We start from the raw sequence: 18,606 nt of genomic DNA on the forward strand, positions 1-18,606 counted from the left end.
CTCTGGGGACCCCAACATAAGAAGGACATGGACCTGTTGGAGCAAGTCCAGAGGAAAGCCACAAAGATGGTCAGAGGGCTGGAGCACCTCTCCTAAGACAGGCTGAGAGAGTTGGGGTTGTTCAGTCTGGAGAAGAGAAGGCTCTAGGGAGACCTTACAGCAGCCTTCCAGTACCTAAAGGGGGCCTACAGGAAAGCTGGGGAGGGAGTTTTTCCAAGGGCATGTAGTGATAGGACAAGGGGTTATGGCTTTAAACTGAAAGGGGGTAGATTTAGATCAGATGTAAGGGAGCAGTTCTTTACTGTGAGGGTGGTGAGGCACTGGAACAGGTTGCCCAGAGAGGCTGTGGATGCCCCATTCCTGGAAGTGTTCAAGGCCAGGTTGGATGGGGCTTTGAGCAACCTGCTCTAGTGGAAGGTGTCCCTGCCCATGGCAGGGGGTTTGGAACTTGATGATCTTTAAGGTCCCTTCCAACCCAAACCATTTTATGATTCTATGGAGGAACTCTCTCTTTATGGCACTAGTGCTGTTTCAAAGGAGATGGGTCACCATGTAGTGTATTGAGTCTCTAGTTGAAGGGGGCCCTTTAAAAATAAATAAATTATTGCAGCAGAAATGAGTATGCTAGGGAAATATTGACACAGGGTGCAAAACTGGGAGGAATGGTCGATACACCAGAGGGTCATGCTGCCATCCATATGGACCTGACAAGCTGGAGGATGGTCTGACAGGAGTATCAAGAAGTTCAACAAGGGGAAGTGCAGAGTCCTGCACTTGGGGAGGAACAACCCCATGCACCAGTACATGCTGGGGGGTGACCGGCTGAAAGCAGCTTTGCAGAAAAGGACTTGGACGCCATGGTGGACACCAGGGTGAACATGAGCCAGCAATGTGCCCTTGTGGCAAAGAAGGCTACCGGTATGCTGGGCTACATTAGCAGGAGTGTCACCAGCAGGACAAGGGAGATGACCCTTCCCCTCTGCTCAGGACTGGTGAGGCCACACCTGGAGTACCGTGTCCGCCTCTGGGCTCCCCAGTATGAGAGACACCCAGAGATACTGGAGAGAGTCCAGTGAAGGGCCACAAAGATGACTAAGGGACTGGAGCATCTCTCCTATGAGGAAAGGCTGAGAGAGCTGGGATTGTTTAGCCCGCAGTAGAGAAGGCTCAGGGGGATCTCATCAGTGTGTATAAATAGCTGAAGGGATGGAATGAAGAAGATGGATCCAGACTTTACTCAGTGGGTCCCAGTGACAGGACAAGAGGCAATGTGCACAAACTGAAACACGGGAGGTTCCATCTGAACATCAGGAAACACTTTTTTACTGGGCGAGTGACTGAGCACTGGCACAGGTTGTCCAGAGAGTTGTGAAGTCTTCACGCTTGGGGATATTCAAGAGCTGTCTAGACACAGCCCTGGGCAACTGGCTCTAGGTGGTCCTGCTTGGGCAGGGGGTTGGACCAGATGACCTCCAGAGGTCCCCGCCAACCTCAACCAGTTTGTGATTCTGTGATTCAGGGGAGAGGGGGAGCCCGGGAGCGCTTCTCCTCGGAACCAACCCTCGATTCGTTTCCGCTCAGTCCTTCCCACCCGCCCGCTGCCGCTCCCGGGGAGCAGGTACCCGTCTCCCGCAGGGTGGACGCGCCGGTGCTCCGGCCGGGCCAGGCCAGGCCAGGCCAGGCCAGGCGGGTCTCCTGCCGCACGGCGGCTCTCCTGCCGCACGGCCCCTCTCCGCGGGGAGCGGCGTACGCCGCACAGGCCGGCTGAAGCGGCGCTGCCCCTCGGCCGCAGCCCGGGCGCTGGAGCCAGGCGTGGGGCGGCCGGGGAGCCCCGCCCGCCGCAGGCGAGGCCGCGGCCCTGACTGGGCGCGGGGAGGCGGGAGGGGTGCGGCCGGCGCGGGGGAGGAGGAGGAGGCGGCGGCGGCGGCAGTGGCAGTGGCGGAGGGGGGCGAGGAGGATATGTTGTCTCCGCGGCGGAAAGGGCGCTGCGGGCGGTCCCCGCCGGCCCCCGAGAAAAGCCAGCGGTCCCCGGCGGCCCGGGAGCCCGGCGGCCCCGCCATGGAGGAGGGCAGCGGCTTCCGCCTCTCGGCCGAGTGCCTGGACGAGCCGCCCAACAGCCGGGTCTTCGTGGTGCTGGGCAAGGACACGGGAGAGGCGCTGATCCGGGAGCGCTTCGCCCCCTTCGGGGACATCCAGAACATCTGGCTCCTGCGGGACAAGCGCACCAACGAGTCCCGCGGCATCGCCTTCATCAAGTTCGCCCGCAGCTCGCAGGCCTGCCGGGCCATGGAGGAGATGCACGGCCGCAGCCTGGTCCCCGACACCAAGCCCATCAAGGTACCGCCGCCGGGCCGCGCTGCCCGCTTCCTGCCGGGGAGCGGGGCCGGGGGCGAGCGAGCGGGGCCCGGCGGGGTTGTCCCCGGCCGCCTTCCCGGCACGGCGGCCGCGGAGAGCGGCAGGCCTCGGCCGCTGCGCCCCGAGCTTGCCGCTTGGGAGGGTAGCGTTGGCCTACGCGGGGGCAACGGGGAGCCAGCCCCTCGGCGGGGGCGGCCGGTGGCGCAGGCCCGCCGGGCGCAGCCCTGGAGGACCCCCGGCGAGCTGGCCGCCTCGCCGGGCGGCGGGCAGCGAGCCGCCAGGGAGAGCGTCGGACCCGCTCCTCGCGGCCTTCTCCCCGCAGGTAGTGCCGGTGCTGATGTTGTCACCCCTCTGGGTCAGGCCCGGGGCGGTTTCGGCGGCGGGGCTTGCAGGCTCGGCCGTGCTCTTCAGGGGGAGCTGCAGTGGGTCCCACCCGTGCCCGAAGTGCCCACGCGTGGTGTGAGCTGCAGCAGGCCTGGGGAAAACGCAGTGCCTGGAAACTAGGGGGGGGTGGTGTTCGCCTGTTTGGGTTTTTAACGTTGAGGGGGTCTCTGTGAAATAGTCTAAACCAGTGTGTTTTAAGTGTTGTAAGGAAGATCGACGTGAATAAGTAGAACTGTCTTTGCAAGTATGTTTTATATTGGTTTTGTAGCTTGCATACAGTTTTTTCAAAACAACTATGTGGGTTTTTTATCTATGGAACTGGCTGGCAGCTTTCAGCCTCTTGAATTGTCTTCATGTTCCCCAAGTACTAAGAATGATATGAATGACTTTGAACAGTGAAAGAAGATTCCACGTGTTTCATTTGAAAATGCAGCTGAGTCAGTAAAATCTTTTCTGAAGAACTTGCCATTAGAAGGCAAAAGATCAGAGTTGTATTGCTTACTCTCCTGCATGACTATTAGGAAAATAATTTAAGAGCTCTGTGAAATCAGTTGCTGCTGTTGCATAAGAGGCTTACTTTGAAGGTTGTTTGTATTTTTCTTATTTGGTTGTTTTGGGCTTTTTTGTTTGTTTTCTGTCGGTTTTTTTGCCTGGTTGTCTTCTGGTATGCACTTCTCAGATGAAATTAATTTCAATAATTAAAAAGGATTTTAACAGTTACAGATGTGAGAAGTTGCAATCCTTCATAGAGCATTAGACCTGCAGACTCTGGCCCTGCTGAACAGTGAACTGCAGTAGCAAGGTTTTAATAAGCTGCTATGCTTTTTTGTTTGCTTGCTTGCTTATTTTTTGTTACTGCTGCTATACTAAGACTGTTGCAGTACTGCATTTTTTTGCTAACTCATATGCCACCTATGACATAGGCAGTGCTGCTGAATCAGGCTTCGATATTCCTGTCCATTCTTCATTATCCCCAGTGAGAACTTCTGCTGGCTTCTGTCCTGTTTGGGAAACCATTTGGGGTGTATTGTATTTGCAGGTCTTTTGTCACAGATGCATCTATGATCAGATATGTTCTGTTTTTCCATATTAGGAAAGCTAGCTTATGTGAAAGATAAATACAAAGACTTGTTAAACTATTTTTCTTGCTTGTTGATATGTGGTTAAGACATGTTCTCCAGTAATTAATGTCTATGTAATTATTTCACTAGGTATTTATTGCACAGTCAAGAGCTTCTGGAAGCCACCGAGATGTTGAAGATGAGGAGCTCACACGAATCTTTGTTATGATACCGAAGTCCTATACAGAGGAAGATCTGCGAGAGAAGTTTAAGGTACTGATTCACTAACTGTTAATTGTTATTTTAAATTGCCTTTGTCTTAATTTATCAGAAGGGCGTAACGCATGGAACTTTAATGCATTTTCAAATATTGTAAATTAATATGCTTTTTAATTGTTCTAGATGTATGGAGACATTGAATATTGCAGCATTATTAAAAACAAGACTACTGGAGAAAGTAAAGGTTTGGGCTATGTGAGGTATTTAAAACCATCGCAAGCTGCCCGAGCAATTGAAGAGTGTGATCGAAGTAAGAATCTGACTGAATTATTTCAAGTTTTTCACAATAAGCGTATATCATCATTAATGTACCTTTAATTTTTAGTTTTGTTTGCAGGCAAATTATTTATAATGTAAACACATCTTGAGACAAAGTTCTATTGCAAATAAAAAATATTATTATTAACATTCATTGAGAACAGTCACCTGATTACATTTTTGCAGGACCAAACTGCATGTAAGATCAGTGAAAAGAGTTTGGAAATGGATATGGAGTTTTTGTTCATGCATTATTATTGGCCTGTAATGTAGGGTTCATACATTAAAATGAGATTTGCCTGTGTATCCCTGGGAATATGCATTTTTCATCAAATGTATTTGATATAAAATGAATTTATATATAAAAATATATTTGATAATCCATAGGGATTCTGTTGTGATTACATTTATTTAAGAACAAATTCATCCTAACTGAAGTTTCGTGTTTTGTTTGTTTGTTTTCATTTAATGTCATGATTAATCTGTTACAGAATGAAAGACTTTGTATGCTTTATGACCAAGACCAACTATTTGTCATTTATGCTCTAGTACCAAAAAGGCGTTAATGAATTTGAGCGAGTCTAGTGGAAGGGCACCAAGGTGGTCAGGGGCTGAAGCACATGACTTGTGAGGAGAGATGGAAGGAACTGGGCTTGCTCATCCAGCAGAAGAAAGGCTTTTGGGGAAACCTAACAGCAGCCTTCTAGTCTAACCTCCTGTTCAATGTTTGCTTAAACACAAATATGAAACAACTTGGTGTGTGGGTGTGGTTGTGTTTTGGTTTTTTTTTTTTGTTCTTTTGTGTTGTTGGTTGCTTTTTTTCCCTCCAGTAATGTATGTGGTGGTTCTGCATCATATCTATCATAAGTGATTCTACAAAAATTGTATTTGTGACTATTCTTGCGTAGGAATGTGAGGCTGAGATTACTTAGCAGTTAAAATTTATTGCCTTTTTGTGGTGAGGTTAAAATGAAATTAGTTGGATAGCCTGAGAGTAATACCTACTTCTTTCATAAAAGCAAAACCTAGATCAGTGCGAAATACGCATAAACTGCTGTTATAGCGTGGAGGTTCAGGCAATTGCCTCTGGAGCGTCTGTGAATCCTGCCAAATATCGCAGAATGGTCGAAGTTGGAATGGACCTCTGGAGGTCGTCTTGCCCAGCCCCTCTGCTCAGGCAGGGTCACCTGGGCACTGTGGTTGTCCAGGACCATGTCCAGAGGGGTTTTGAATATCTCCAAGGGTGGAGACTCCACAGCCTCTCTGGGCAACCTGTGTCAGTGCTCAGTCACTCTCACAGCAAGTAGGCTCTGTTGTGCTTAACTCATGACTAGGAGTAGTTCTATGTGGAAGTTGTTAACTTTCATGCAGTTATTATGGCAGGCTTCAAGAGCTGTAGATTAGTTATTTTCCTAAGGCCAACACTTTCTGGGTTTTCTGAATAACATGTTTCTAAATATGATACTTGGAGAAAGTGGATCCAGTCAGATAATTCAGATGTGTTGAGGTGTTGCTATATGTGTGGTTGTTTCTTTCAGGCTACAGGGCTATTTTGGCTGAACCTAAAAATAAGTCATCTGAGTCTTTTGAACATGATTATTATAGTAATAACACGAGGCAAGAACCAAGAGGAAATACACTTCCATTTTGTAAGTCACAGCTTTTTATACTAAGAATGATTTGTAGTCTTGAGTATGGTCACAAAGTAAGAATGCAGTTTGGAAGAAGGGAAGCTAATGGAGGCTTAGGTCAACACTTAAGTAGTAGATTGAATGTTGGAGTTAGAAATGAGCCAGGCATTTAATTTCTGTATTTTTATGGCTTGCTTTGCTCTAGTTGGCCGGTTATTTCATGACCTGCATTGGTGAAATAAACACGTTACATCTAGTATATAATTGACTTAGATTGCTTTTAAAAGTTGAATGAAAAATATAAATGAGATGAAGGTATGCTAGTGTGATGACTTGAATTATTTATTTTATGTTGATTCTTGAGGTGGGCAGCCGGAGTTTTGTAGTTTTGAAAAAAATGAGACCAGAATTCAAGAGTCAGTCTCCAAACGTCTGTCGGTGGTATCACGGCTTCCCTTTATCCAAGAGCAGCTGTTTGCCCTCTTTGATCTAGTTCCAGGACTGGAGTATTGTGATGTTCAGCGAGATCCTCATACCAATAGTGGTAAGTAAAAGTACAAAAAGAGCTTTTTTTTTTTTTTTCTTTCTTTCTATGAAGGGAATGCCTTTTAATTGTACTACAATTCATTTGCATTGCAAAATACAGTACACTTGTTGGAAAGAATTAATGTTTTATGGATCGGTGGTTGCTGCTGTCATTGATGCATAAACCCCCAAATTCAGTTTTGTTTGAACCCCTGTTTACACATAGCCTTAAATACCTTTATTTTCAGGTAATAGAATCTCAAGAAGGACAGAATCAAAACCATGAGAAGTGTTTTTTGTTCGAATTAAGTTAATAGTTTTGGGCAGAATAAATGGAGAAAAAGTTTCAAAAATTACTAGACGTGTAGTTTAAATGTTCTCTAAACAGATCTTTTGAGTTTTCATCTTGAAATGGGTGTTCTATTTGTGTGTCTCTGTGTAGAAGCTGACATGAGTAAACTGGATTAAATGATTCCAAAACAAATAATGTTTTGTATTTGGAAGATTGTTTTGGTTTCAGTTTTGTTGTTTTGCTGTTGCTGAGAAAAATGTGGAAGAGGTCTCTTCTCCAAGAAGCTTGGAAGGGAAATGATTCAGAGAGTTAAAATGTAACTTTACAGTACTTGAGATTCACTGTTGATGGGATAATTGAATTTTAAAATGAAACTGTTTATGTTTTTGTTTCTAATTCAGGGTTAGGGAAGAAGACATGTTTTCACTTGTGTTGCTTTATTACCAGCTTTTCAAGTGAGCATAAATATAGCTGATCTGTCACTAGCTAATTCTGCTGAAGTTTTCTTCACAACTACTACAGATGTTGCTATTAAGTAATGTAATGTGTGGTAAAAAGACTCAAGAATTTTGTGTCATCCATGACTAATGTGCAGTTTAATCATATTGCTTTTATAAGTGTAGTTTATTCTTAGGATTTACCTGTATCACACTGAAACTGTGTGCACTGTGTTTGCAGGGTACGCTGTGATTCAGTACAGTACTGCTGCGTCAGCTATATATGCCAAGTATAAATTACACGGTTTTGAGTATCCTCCTGGAAATCGATTAACTGTCATTTTCCTAGAAGATGGGAGTGATAGCTCAGAGTAAGTACCAATACATAGAGATAGGAAGTTGTAAGTTGTGTTTTGGGAGCAAAATTTAAAATAAATAAATTTTAAACATTAGAAGTAACAGCAATGTCACTGTGATCTTGTTTCATTCATACCTGTATACAGTATTTTCTGAAATTTAGTTTGTTTGGTTTTTTAATGGTTTAGAATAAGCCTTTTGAAACTTAGTAGTGTTTGATAAAGAAAAGATTAAAATATATATTCTTAAGATACACTGCAAAATCTTGGATTTGGCAAGAATCTTTGTAACAGTCTCTGTCATATGTAACAAGGCTGGAATGTGTTTTTGATGAGGTATTTGTATTAAAACCAGATTTATCTACTTGATCTCTTGGTTATGTTTGCAGTACTGTAAATAGTAGCCTCGTGAAGCACATATGTAGAGTAAAACTGTTGGGTGCTGAGGATCTGATATCCCCACTGTATGGGGATTGTCAGGTTTTACTTTAACCATTTCTAATCTGTTCTGTGATTTGAATGCCCATTACAAGTTGGAATGACTTAAGTATGCTCCTGCAGTGAATATTTTGGCTTAGTTTCATCCTAAAGGAATCTAGTTCATCTCAAACCTATTCTGGGATATGAATGAGGATGGTAAGGAGTGACAATGGGGAGATTCACTTCAGAAGTGCATGTCTGATCTAAACTAAAAAAAAAATATTCATTGCAACCATCCTTCTTGCAAACGATTTCCTTCATTCTTCAATAATTCCTACTATTTCATGGCCCTACAACACGGGTTGTGAATCTATGCAAAAAGTGCAATTGCTTTTTCTTATTCTGCAGCAGAACAAAGAAAAATTACTGGGAAATGGGAACTGGAAGTAAACTTTCTGTGATAATATTCTGACTTCTGAATTGAATCTCTGTGCTCTTTATTGAAACAGGTGAAATTTTGCTGTCCCTTCTGCCTTTTAGGCACTTTTCACAAAATGTAGGGGTCTCTGTAGAGTTAATTTCCCTCCCTCAGCCCTGAGTATTAAAAAAAGCGAAGAAGAGTCTTGTATCTCTATATGTCGAAATATATGTTTTCAGTGAGTTGCAGCTAGCATGCATGCTTTCAGATCATGCCTAGAGTGTCATGAAAGCCTGACTTGATTTTCATTATCTATACGAGTTTACAGATTTCCAGAGATACTTTTAGATGTGCATTAAAACTTATTTTCTCTTGCTGAATTAAAGATTACTGTAACTTAGCTGTTTTTTTAAAATAGTTTATTATCACTTCTGGTTGCAGCCTCATCAGAAAAATGGCAACACAGCTGGTAACAGCACATGTGTCATCAGTGTTGCGGAATAACAATGCCATTGTTCAGCAGTATAGGACACCTCCTGTAAGTTAATATAATGGATACTGTTAATATTCTTCAGAATTGTAAGAAACTTCAGATAAGTCAAGAAAGAACACTGCTTACTTTCTTTTGTAACTGTGTTAGATGCTACATTTTTAAGATGTGTCTCTTGTTGGTTTGTACGTTTTTATTCCCTGTAAAGGTGTCTGACCTTACTTGGATTTACTGTCCAATTTAATGAAATAACCAACTTGGATTTACCATCCAATTTAATGAAATAACCAAAGTAAACAAATAAATTAAGGAGAGAACTGGTAGAGGCTGTTTATGCCCTGTGATGGGAACAAAATTGTAAATAAGGTAAAATAACTTCCCCCCCCCCCCCATCACTTAATTTATACTTGCATTTTTTTCCCCTGTTTCAGCAGGCATTTGGAGGAACTTCTGGCTCACAGTTACTTCAGCCCCAAACAGATGCCATACTTCCACCACACAAAAAAAAAGTTCCACCTGACACTTCTGTGAAGGAAAGGCTTTTCATACTTTTCCATCCCCATCCTTTACCTGTAAATGTATTGGAGGATGTGTTCTGGTAAGACTCCATTTACAAATAAGTGTTCTCTAACAAAAAAAAAAAAGACGAAATATTTAAAATAAATGTTGAAAGTAAAAAAGATTGTCATAATGAAACCTCTTTCCAGAAAAGACAGTGCACAGTGGTCAATAAGTGATCAATAGGTAACAGATGCTTTTTGAAACAAGTGTGTAATGGAATTCACCTTGAAGCATAGATGCAATGTCATCAGTACAGCAGCTTTGTTATTGATTAATGTAATCTGAAGTAAAATGTCTAGTCTCGTAACATTTTTTTAAGCAAAAAATGTAGTACTGATTCTTACAGCCTAATTTATTTGGCATTTTGTTGTACATATTTCTGTAAGGAATTCAAGTATTTTGATACGTTTCTACAGTACTTTAGGGGAGTAAGTATAGGGAGGTTTTTTTTCTTGGTATATCCTGAGACGTTTTGGTGGGTTGCATCTTTTTGACACCATTTCAACTGTCCTTTCACACTACCTCCCTATGAGGAGCAAAGACTTGAGAGACAGTTTTTGCCATCTTTAAAACAAATCTATAGTTCAGCTGCTCTCCAGTATTTTATATTTATTTTTAGTATACTCTTGAAGAAGATGACATTTCCCTTTTCTGATAGCTGGCATTTGCAATAAATCTTTGGAAAGCCAAAATATTTTCAAAGTACCAGGAGAGGAAGAGAAACAATATGCACTTGTACAGTTTTAAATTCCACTTGTATTTGATATACTGGATTTTCTTAATCAGATGCTGGAGAAGAGAAAGGCTATGCACCCTAGCCTTGACAGTTGTGTAACTTCAGTATGAAACAAGGAGACTTTTTTTTTTTAAACATTTTTTTAAGGAGCTGTCTAGGAATCTCCTGAGGACTTGGAAATCTGTTTTGTTTTTTTTTCCACAAAGCCTTAGTGCTTGCTTTCTGAGTCATTTCAGGGAGAACTCAAAGATGAATCACAAGCGAGCAAGTTCATCTAAGTGAGATGCAAGTTTAGCCTCTAAATTATCTGCTGGTTTGTGTGTGTGTTCTTTTTGGTTTGTTTGGGGTTTTTTTGAGTGCCATTTAGTGTTTGGGGACTATGGTATTGATTAGCGTTACGTATTACTTTAAATAAAAGATAAATCACTGGTGCTTGTGGTTCTATTGTAATATTCCATAGAAAACATTGTCTCTGAACTTTCAGTTTTATTTCTCTTCCTGCCTGGAATCCTAGAGAAGGGAATATGAAAATTGGGAGTTTTGGAAGAGGGCAGCACGAGAAATGATAGCATACATGTGAGAATATAGTTTTTGCAGCTACCAAATCATATATACCTCAGATTGGATAATAGGTGTCTATGTTGCAGCAAGACCTGTAAATTATCTTTTTTTTTCCTCCCCCCCCCCAGTCGTTTTGGACACTTGATAAAAGTTTACCTTGTGGCTGGAAAAAATGTTGGCTATGCAAAATTTGCAGACAGAGCAAGTGCCAGTGATGCCATAACTGCGTTACATGGCAAGATTGTGAATGGTGTCAGGCTTAAAGTAAGGTTGGCAGACTCGCCTACAGAAGAGTCCAACAAACGTCAGAGAACTTACTGAGCAAGGTGAGTACCCAGTCTGAGCTGTTACTTAAACTGAAGTTCAACTAATTGAAATAGTGATAGGCAAATATTTTTAAGTTAGATATGAACAAGTAATGATAAACTTTAAATCTATTTTTAGCTAACAACTTGAAATTTAATTTGTCATATATGTGTGTGTATACATATATGTATATATGGGTGTGTGTATGCTTATATATGCACACATACACTTTATTTTAGTAAAAATCTATTTTTATAATTTTTGAACAAATATGAACCAGCTGATTAACATCAATCTGGATGTTCACAGAAATTCACTTTATGTACATAAGACTATCAGTTAACATTGAAAAGAGTATGCAAAAATAAACAATGGAACTGAGATCAGCTTGTGTGTGTCTTTTCTTTCATTAAAAACACATGTCCTCACAATGGTATTGGATAAAGATGCAGAGTTCAGCCCTTGAAGGGCAGAGAAGGGAAGGGGTAAATAAAAAGAGGACATGGAAAGGACAGGGAAGGTTGCCAGGTGAAACCAAAGGTTTGGGATATTTGTGTCATCTGGATTCTCAGAAATCACGAGTAGCTGGAATGTGTGATAGTGAAGAAAATATTGTAGAGCCTGTTGTGGAGGGATTGAAGTGTATGTTTAGGATAATTCGTTTGAGGATTTATTAGTTGATGCTTATGGCCTATGAATGCTGGCTGAGCTTCTAGAGAGGTTTTATAGACTTCAGGGACCAAAATTTACTAGTTATTTTAAAACATTGATTCAAATTTATATAATTTTTTTTTATTTGTATTTTTTCTTAACATTAGGACTATTACCAAAAGAGAAATATAGTTGGGGGAGGAAAGGCTAAGCCCTGTTTTCTACAAAATAACTCCCAAATATTACTGTAGCTTCCAAATAATTTCAGTAGCCATATTATCTTTATAGGGGACATGCAGTTTTGCTTTAACTCATTCAGAAAACATCACATGAAATCCTGACTCTTCACATCAATATTTTACTTCTAAGCTTCACTCCTTGTACCTTTCTTTCTGTAGATACTCTTCGTGACCCAGAAGTTGCAAAGACCAAAAAAGACTTTGCTCACAGTGTTTTTTTCTTCCTTTTTTCATAAGGACTTTCATGTTGTTCTTTTGAGAAGCAGCAGTTACTAAAGATGGCCTTAGTCTTTATACACAACTTGCTTTTTAAAAAAATGGATTTCTACCGTTCTTTCTCTGTGTTGAATTGAAGCTAAAACTCATTTGAAACTTTTTTTAATCAGCAGCTCTGGTGAATGCAATTTTAAGTAACTTGTACCCATGCTCTTATCTTTGTACAAAGGTTTTGTTTGTTTTTAATGTGACTTCCAATAATAAAAGGCCAGCCTCTTGGTCGCTACAGGAAAAACTATGATGTAAAGTGTAAATGTAATACCAGGTCTTCCTTGACTACTTTTACTAGAAAAGTGTAGGTATGGTATGCATACAAAATTAGAAACATGATTTATCCTTACTTTTTCTTTCTTTGTTTTTAAGAAAGATAAGAGTGAGTAGACTGTGAGGTTCTCTTCTGATTGTCAGTCTGAAGCGGATTTTTATTTTTTTTATTCACACACGTGTGCATACCTACACACACACACATATTTTTCCACAGTGATTTTTTTTTTTTAGAAGATTGTTTAAGGTCTCCAGCTGACAAAAGGTGCAGTTGGTCACCAAATCGGATTTTCAAAAGGCTAAAACTTACTTTATATTTCAAATTATGGTTGAAAATTCTAATATATACCTATTATTGACTATTTAGAAACCTGAATTCCCTTATAAGGTGAGGGTAAAACATATACTTTTGCTGTTGTACCATTTTACCTGATTAGAAAACTGGAGAAATAAGGTCATGTTTGAAGAATAATCTTTTTACACATGCAAAATTACAGTAGAGCTCTTTGTCCTTTCCAAGGTTATTGCATTTCTGTAAATTTTCAAATAATAAAGAGTACTAGTTTTAGTTTAGATGGACACCGTAAATCTGTCTTGGGCAGATTACTTGTAATTCTGGTGCAAATGACTACTGAGTATTTCCCCTCTGATTAGCCTTTCATCTGCTGTGTCTGTGCAGTAACACAGGTAGAAGAGCTTTCTAAATTTACTGTGTTAAATCTTGTTACATCCTGTACATCAGGTTCCTGATTCCGAGTATTTTAGCAGGTTGTGTTGTCTTAGCATCTATCTCTTCATAGGACAGACAGACAAAATTATTTGCTCTCTTTTTGTCCTTTAGCCAGTTTCTCAAATTCAAATGAAATGGTACATAAAAATAAAGATTCCATCTGTGCTCCTTTTTAAAAGGCCTTGCCGATTTAAATCAAGCTTACCACTGGGGACTGTGCATTGGACTGACTGACAAGTTTTGCAGTAGTTCAGAGGCTTATATTTTGCTTTCAATTAAAGCTTTAAATTGTGCATGTGAAAGAGGATGGAATTCTCTCTACTACTGAAATAGTAATTTATTTTTAAGATGTCAGAATATTAACTTTTGTTCTTTCTGAATTTTGGCTGGAGGAAATAATCTTAGCTAAAATTTCTGAGAGTTTTCACTTAAGGAAGTCTTAAAAAAAAATCTATTCTAAAGTCCTATTGTATTGCTTGCTTTTTATCTCTAACAAGGTGACTGGATTTCTGCAATTGTCCTTTCTATGCAAGGTTCTCTGATTTAAAATCTGTCATAAGATCTGTGAATTCAATAGAATCTATATGAAAATAAATTTAATTCAATTGACTAATTCAACTTAAATAAAATATTTATTATTCCAACACAGCTTTTATCTGACTTTTGGAAGTTTTTTCCCAATAATATTTTTCTTCTGTAAATCATCTTTTTTTTTTAAATATAATTTACAAAATTGTTTTTTAAAAAATGTTTTATGGTAATGGTATGCTACTGATAATGCTCTTGCAATGTAAACTTCTGATCATAAGAACAGTCTATTACCTTACAACAACCTTTGTTTATCAAGGGAATTTGAATACATGTGTATTAATATTCTAAACTAATCCATCCAATGAATTTTGCAGGCTCTGGCTCTCCTACAAGTCAATGAAAATTCAGTTGTTTTATATGAGTTGTTAAAAGTAGCAGAGAAGTGATGGAAATACAGACCAATAAGGTTCTCTTAACTACTTTAAGTTCTAACGTAAGGTTGGTTTTTTTGAGGGGGTGAGGTTCTCCCCTTTATGCTAAGTAAGTACTAATGGTTGAAATAGTCACTTTAAACTATCTTGCTTTGAGTGGGTGTAGGCTTGAGAAGAGAACTAGTGTCTACTTTAGGCAGTTTCTAAAAGCAGAAGCTATCTTTAATGTTCTTGGTGTTGACCAGCTTGTGCTCTCTGCTCAGGTTTTTGCATTGCTTTGAGTATTTCGTGAGAATCTCACTGCAGTTGTCCGATGCCTGTTGTGTAAATTATATTACTCAAAAATAGAAGAGGAAGGAAAGAATTTGGTATCTTTCAGAAGAATTTATTGTGGAATTCCAATTAATCTCTTCATTGCAACCTAGTAGTTCTATTTTAATACTCCTCCCCCCCTGCAAAAAACCCTCCCTCAAAAACAAACAAACAAAAAAAACCCAAACCCACCCCAAACTCTTTCATGAAGCTTTCTAGTAGTCCTTAGAAAGCAGAGCTTCTAACTAGCACTGTATTAGAAATGCAAAACACAGATATCTAGGGCTGGATTCTGTGGCTCTTGATAATCATTGCTGATTGGCTTTAACCCACAGCAAATGGATTCATTGCATTTTTCCCCTTCTGAAAATGGTGGTGGTTTAAAATAATTATTTAGGTACTTACTAAGTTGAAAAACATTTATTCTGTCATGATATACTTGGTTATTGTTGTCTTTTATTATCCTTGTCCTGAAAAACTTCTGCATCACTGATTTGATTTGCATTCTTTTTTTTTTAGTTAAAACTTTATTAAAATCCTGAAGTTTAACAAGTATATTTATAATGATTTATTTCTGTGCAAAAATGTTTTAAAAAAAGTAATTGTATCAAAGAGAGGTATTTCTTTAAAAGCTAGAGAAGCATATATAAAACTTTAATTTTATTCTTCTAAATATATCAAAAGCCTTATTTATATGCTGATGTAACAATTATGTTTTATAATATATATTTTAAAATAAAAATAGGTATGTTGCTTTTTGATACTATTTTTGTACTTGTGTTTTTTCTACAGAAACTAAATAATGACATGACCCTCAGCTAGCTGACTGACTGACTGAAAACGTGACTAGACATGGTTCCTGTGGACAGTGACAGCTTTTTTTTTTTTTGTTGTTACTTAGTTGATCTTCTCTCTCTCTATGGTACTTTCTGGTTTTGAAGATGCGGACATGCAGTTTTGAAAATTATCTAGGCACTAAAAATTGTAAACTGGTGGTTGTTCTTGTAGTAGTCTATAATCTTGTATTACAGAAATCTCTCTCGTGTTTAACTGAAATCCTCCTCTAAGATGGAAATTACAATGATGGGGGAAATAAAGGAGTCCGCATTTTGTGGCTTGACTGGTTAATTGATAATGATTCAGATTATAGCTGTTAAAACAGAGGACATTTCTTATGATCCAAATTGCACTGAAAACTGAAGTACAGCAGTAAGTTCAAGGAAAATGAAGTAACTGTTTCAAAAACTGCTAGCGAACCTGACAGTATTAAGCTAGGTTTAAGAAAATAACTGTAATCAAGAAAATGATTCAAGTACATTCTGAACTATTTTGTTGATTTGGGCCAAAAGTATTCATTATGCTTTGTATGCTCTTTAGTGAAAAGGACACTTGACTGTGGGTCAGACTACCAGAGCTGCTTCCGTTTATCCTTTCTTATCCTGAGGTCTTTTGGTTATAACTATGGGGAAAGTATGGAGTCTAGGGGTGGTTTTTGTTTTGAGGGGCTGGGTTGCTTTTTTGTCTTTTGGTTTTTGATTTTTTTTTTTTTTAAGAAGCTTTCAATGTATATGTTGTTTAAGTAAGAATTGGACAATTCAGCATTTCAGCAGGATGAAGAGGATTTCAGCACTGATGAAGAGTAAATGGAGATAGTTCTAATAAATATTTGCACAGATAACTTTCAAACGCCAAATACTTTTCTGTGTATTCCTGAATACTACTTGTTGAATTTAAAATATCCTGGTTATTAAAATAATTTATACAGATAAAATTGATAAATTCTAGTTGTATGCATACTAGAGGACAAGCACGCTCTTGGATGCATCTTGCTTCCCAGCGTTTCCCGTCCTGGTCCCTTGATCATCAGTGTGGGGAGAGACAGTGGAGCATCCTCTAACTTCCTCTGTCTCTGAGCACCTGCAGAAAGGCTTCCTTCCAAAAAATTCGTAGCTCACAGGAAGATAGAGGTGAGAATGCAGGTCCTACTCCCTTAGTTACCAGGCGTGGGATAGTGAATTGGGTTTCAGAGTAGACACAGCCAGTGTATACAGTTGTAATGTGATGGGAGAGTTGCTTACATTGGTAAGGGTGATTGGGTCACAAGGATGACAGTGAATGACAGCCCATAGTAGACTTGGATAGTGAGGTTTATTTAAGAACCAACAAGATGTGAGCTTTTATCCTACCTCATAATTTCATGCACTTACCTGCTTTTCTCCCCTCCCCGCCAGCAGTGTTGGGTTCACTTAGCCTCAGATTCCCTTCCCAGCAGGGAGATCGCTGCTGGGAGGAGGGTTGGGCAGACGGATGCATTTGTGCTGTGCAGCTGCTCAGTCACTAGGCTCGCGTCCCGCTGGCCAGTGTCCCTGGGCAGCCTTTGGCATTTGTTCCTATGCAGCTCACTGAGCTCCAAGATGATCCCCCCCTTTCCATGATTCTCACCTTCTGCTTCTCCAGCCCCTTATTCTTTCCAGGAATGCTACTTCTTACCAGGAAGCCTTCCTTGCAGCCTCCTTTCTGGTGCTCCAAGCCCCTGACTTTCCCAATCTCAATAGTGAATGTGCAGAAGCACAGCACTTTATAATTAGTGGTTTTGTCTTGTGTCTGTTTAAACTATGTTTTTGCCTACAACAGATGGCCTCCTTTTCTTGTTTTCTTTGTTTTTCAAAGAGAAGGAGGAAACAGGAAGATATTGAGAAATACCTCCAGTTGTAAGTAGCTGAAAGCTGCAGGTGAAACTTTTCTCCATTGTTTTCCAACAGCAGATGACACATCTCCATTAAAGCAATGCCCCTGGTTGGTGGTTGGGGGGGGGGGGAGCAGAGGATTTGATACAATCTTTTAAACTGGAAGATATGCGCACTCAAAACTTAGAAGTTTTACCATTCAGTGCTTTACAGTCAGGTGTCTGAAAATACTGCTAGGATACAAACCTAGATTAGCCATCTGGTAATGTGATGTGACTTCACCTACTAGCAAATTAATGCAATAAGAGTAATATTTACATGCAGTGTACGTGTTTCTTATGCAGCAAGTATTTTAAAGCATTTACTAAATTGGTCTCTAATACAAGATACAGCCATATTCAACTAGTTTTTCTTTATTTCCTGCCCTTTATAAAAAGAAGTATCAGTAAAAATATTTTTGCATTAGAGAGGGTATATGAGAATTGCTGTCATTGCAATTGGTTCAGAAGTTTAAAGTGACAGAAACTGTGTATTAAATAATACTGCTTTGTGGTTTTTTACTTCTGTTAAAAGAATATTAGATTTCAAATGCTCAAAACGTGAGGAAGTTGCAGAATAAAGGTTGCCTAAGAAACCTCCTTTCGCTTTTTTCCACTCCCCTAGTAGGTGTTACGCTGCAGTCCTTGATGACTCACCACCAGCTTTCTTCCCCAAGAGCAGTTGTTTCATTCAGCACAAAGAATGAAATAGAACCAGGGCTGCATGGTTAAAGCAAGCTGTAAAATTCCTGCTGAATTTGTTGTAGATGTTAGAAATTACATAGTGAACAAAACAGATTTATGGTTGAGCCTGGAGAACTGGATCCTATCTTTGACTCTGGCCCAGAGATTGTGAGGGAGGTTGCCATTTCTCTGGGGTTCCTCTGGAAAAGTCCTGTTTGTTTGGTTTTCTTGTTTGTTTGTTTTCCCATCCTGACCATAAATTTTGAGTAGAATTTGGGGCTTTCCGGTATTTCCTCAGGGGAAATAATTCTGACCAGGTTGCCATAGATCCCAAAGTGCAGAACTGTCAAGCAGCACCTTTGCAGCCTTAACTGTACAGTGTACATGTGCAGTGAGTCCAATATTTTTAGAAAGCATCAGTCCTACTGTGCAAACATGGCAGACACCATGGTCGTATAGCGGGTCTGACACATACTGCTGAACCGCTGTGTATGGTGTGGTGTATCTGCGTGTTAGGAGTAAGCTAAGACACAGCCTACAAGGGATGAGGTGCTGTGCCAGCGCAAGCATCTTTTCAGTGTATGTGCAGATCTTTACTGTCTTTGTCTTTACTGAAGAGAGTGCTTTGAAGTATAGGATAATGGTGGGTGTGTTATTTAGGTGCCAGGTAAAATGCTGTGAATCTCTGCATAG

General features: G+C 40.2%; 1 protein-coding gene across 4 annotated transcripts; it reads left to right on the forward strand.

Moving 5' to 3' along the window:
- Positions 1 to 1,712: 1,712 nt before the first annotated feature.
- Positions 1,713 to 16,275, forward strand: RBM45 (RNA binding motif protein 45). Of its 4 annotated transcripts, none has more exons than XM_069781556.1 (10): positions 1,714 to 2,337; positions 3,951 to 4,073; positions 4,203 to 4,329; positions 5,876 to 5,986; positions 6,333 to 6,512; positions 7,464 to 7,593; positions 8,858 to 8,954; positions 9,338 to 9,504; positions 10,893 to 11,090; positions 15,297 to 16,275. In XM_069781556.1, the coding sequence occupies exons 1-9, from the start codon at positions 1,960 to 1,962 to the stop codon at positions 11,083 to 11,085; spliced, it is 1,506 nt and encodes a 501-aa protein (XP_069637657.1). In that variant the 5' UTR covers positions 1,714 to 1,959; the 3' UTR covers positions 11,086 to 11,090; positions 15,297 to 16,275. The 4 variants fall into 4 exon arrangements, with proteins under 4 accessions (XP_069637659.1, XP_069637657.1, XP_069637658.1 ...); XM_069781557.1 differs by lacking the exon at positions 15,297 to 16,275 and adding an exon at positions 12,120 to 15,269; XM_069781558.1 differs by lacking the exon at positions 15,297 to 16,275 and having other exon boundaries at positions 1,713 to 2,337; positions 9,341 to 9,504; positions 10,893 to 11,451.
- The last annotated feature ends 2,331 nt before the right edge of the window (positions 16,276 to 18,606 follow it).

The sequence above is a fragment of the Haliaeetus albicilla genome, chromosome 4 (assembly GCF_947461875.1).
Source record: "Haliaeetus albicilla chromosome 4, bHalAlb1.1, whole genome shotgun sequence".
NCBI classification, from domain to species: domain Eukaryota; kingdom Metazoa; phylum Chordata; class Aves; order Accipitriformes; family Accipitridae; genus Haliaeetus; species Haliaeetus albicilla.

Coding starts and splice junctions, on each gene's coding strand:
- RBM45 (XM_069781556.1), top strand. CDS start 1,960: ATGTTGTCTCCGCGGCGGAAAGGGCGCTGCGGGCGGTCCCCGCCGGCC. Junction 6,513..7,463: donor AGATCCTCATACCAATAGTG/GTAAGTAAAAGT, acceptor CTGTGTTTGCAG/GGTACGCTGTGATTCAGTAC. Junction 8,955..9,337: donor AGCAGTATAGGACACCTCCT/GTAAGTTAATAT, acceptor CCCCTGTTTCAG/CAGGCATTTGGAGGAACTTC.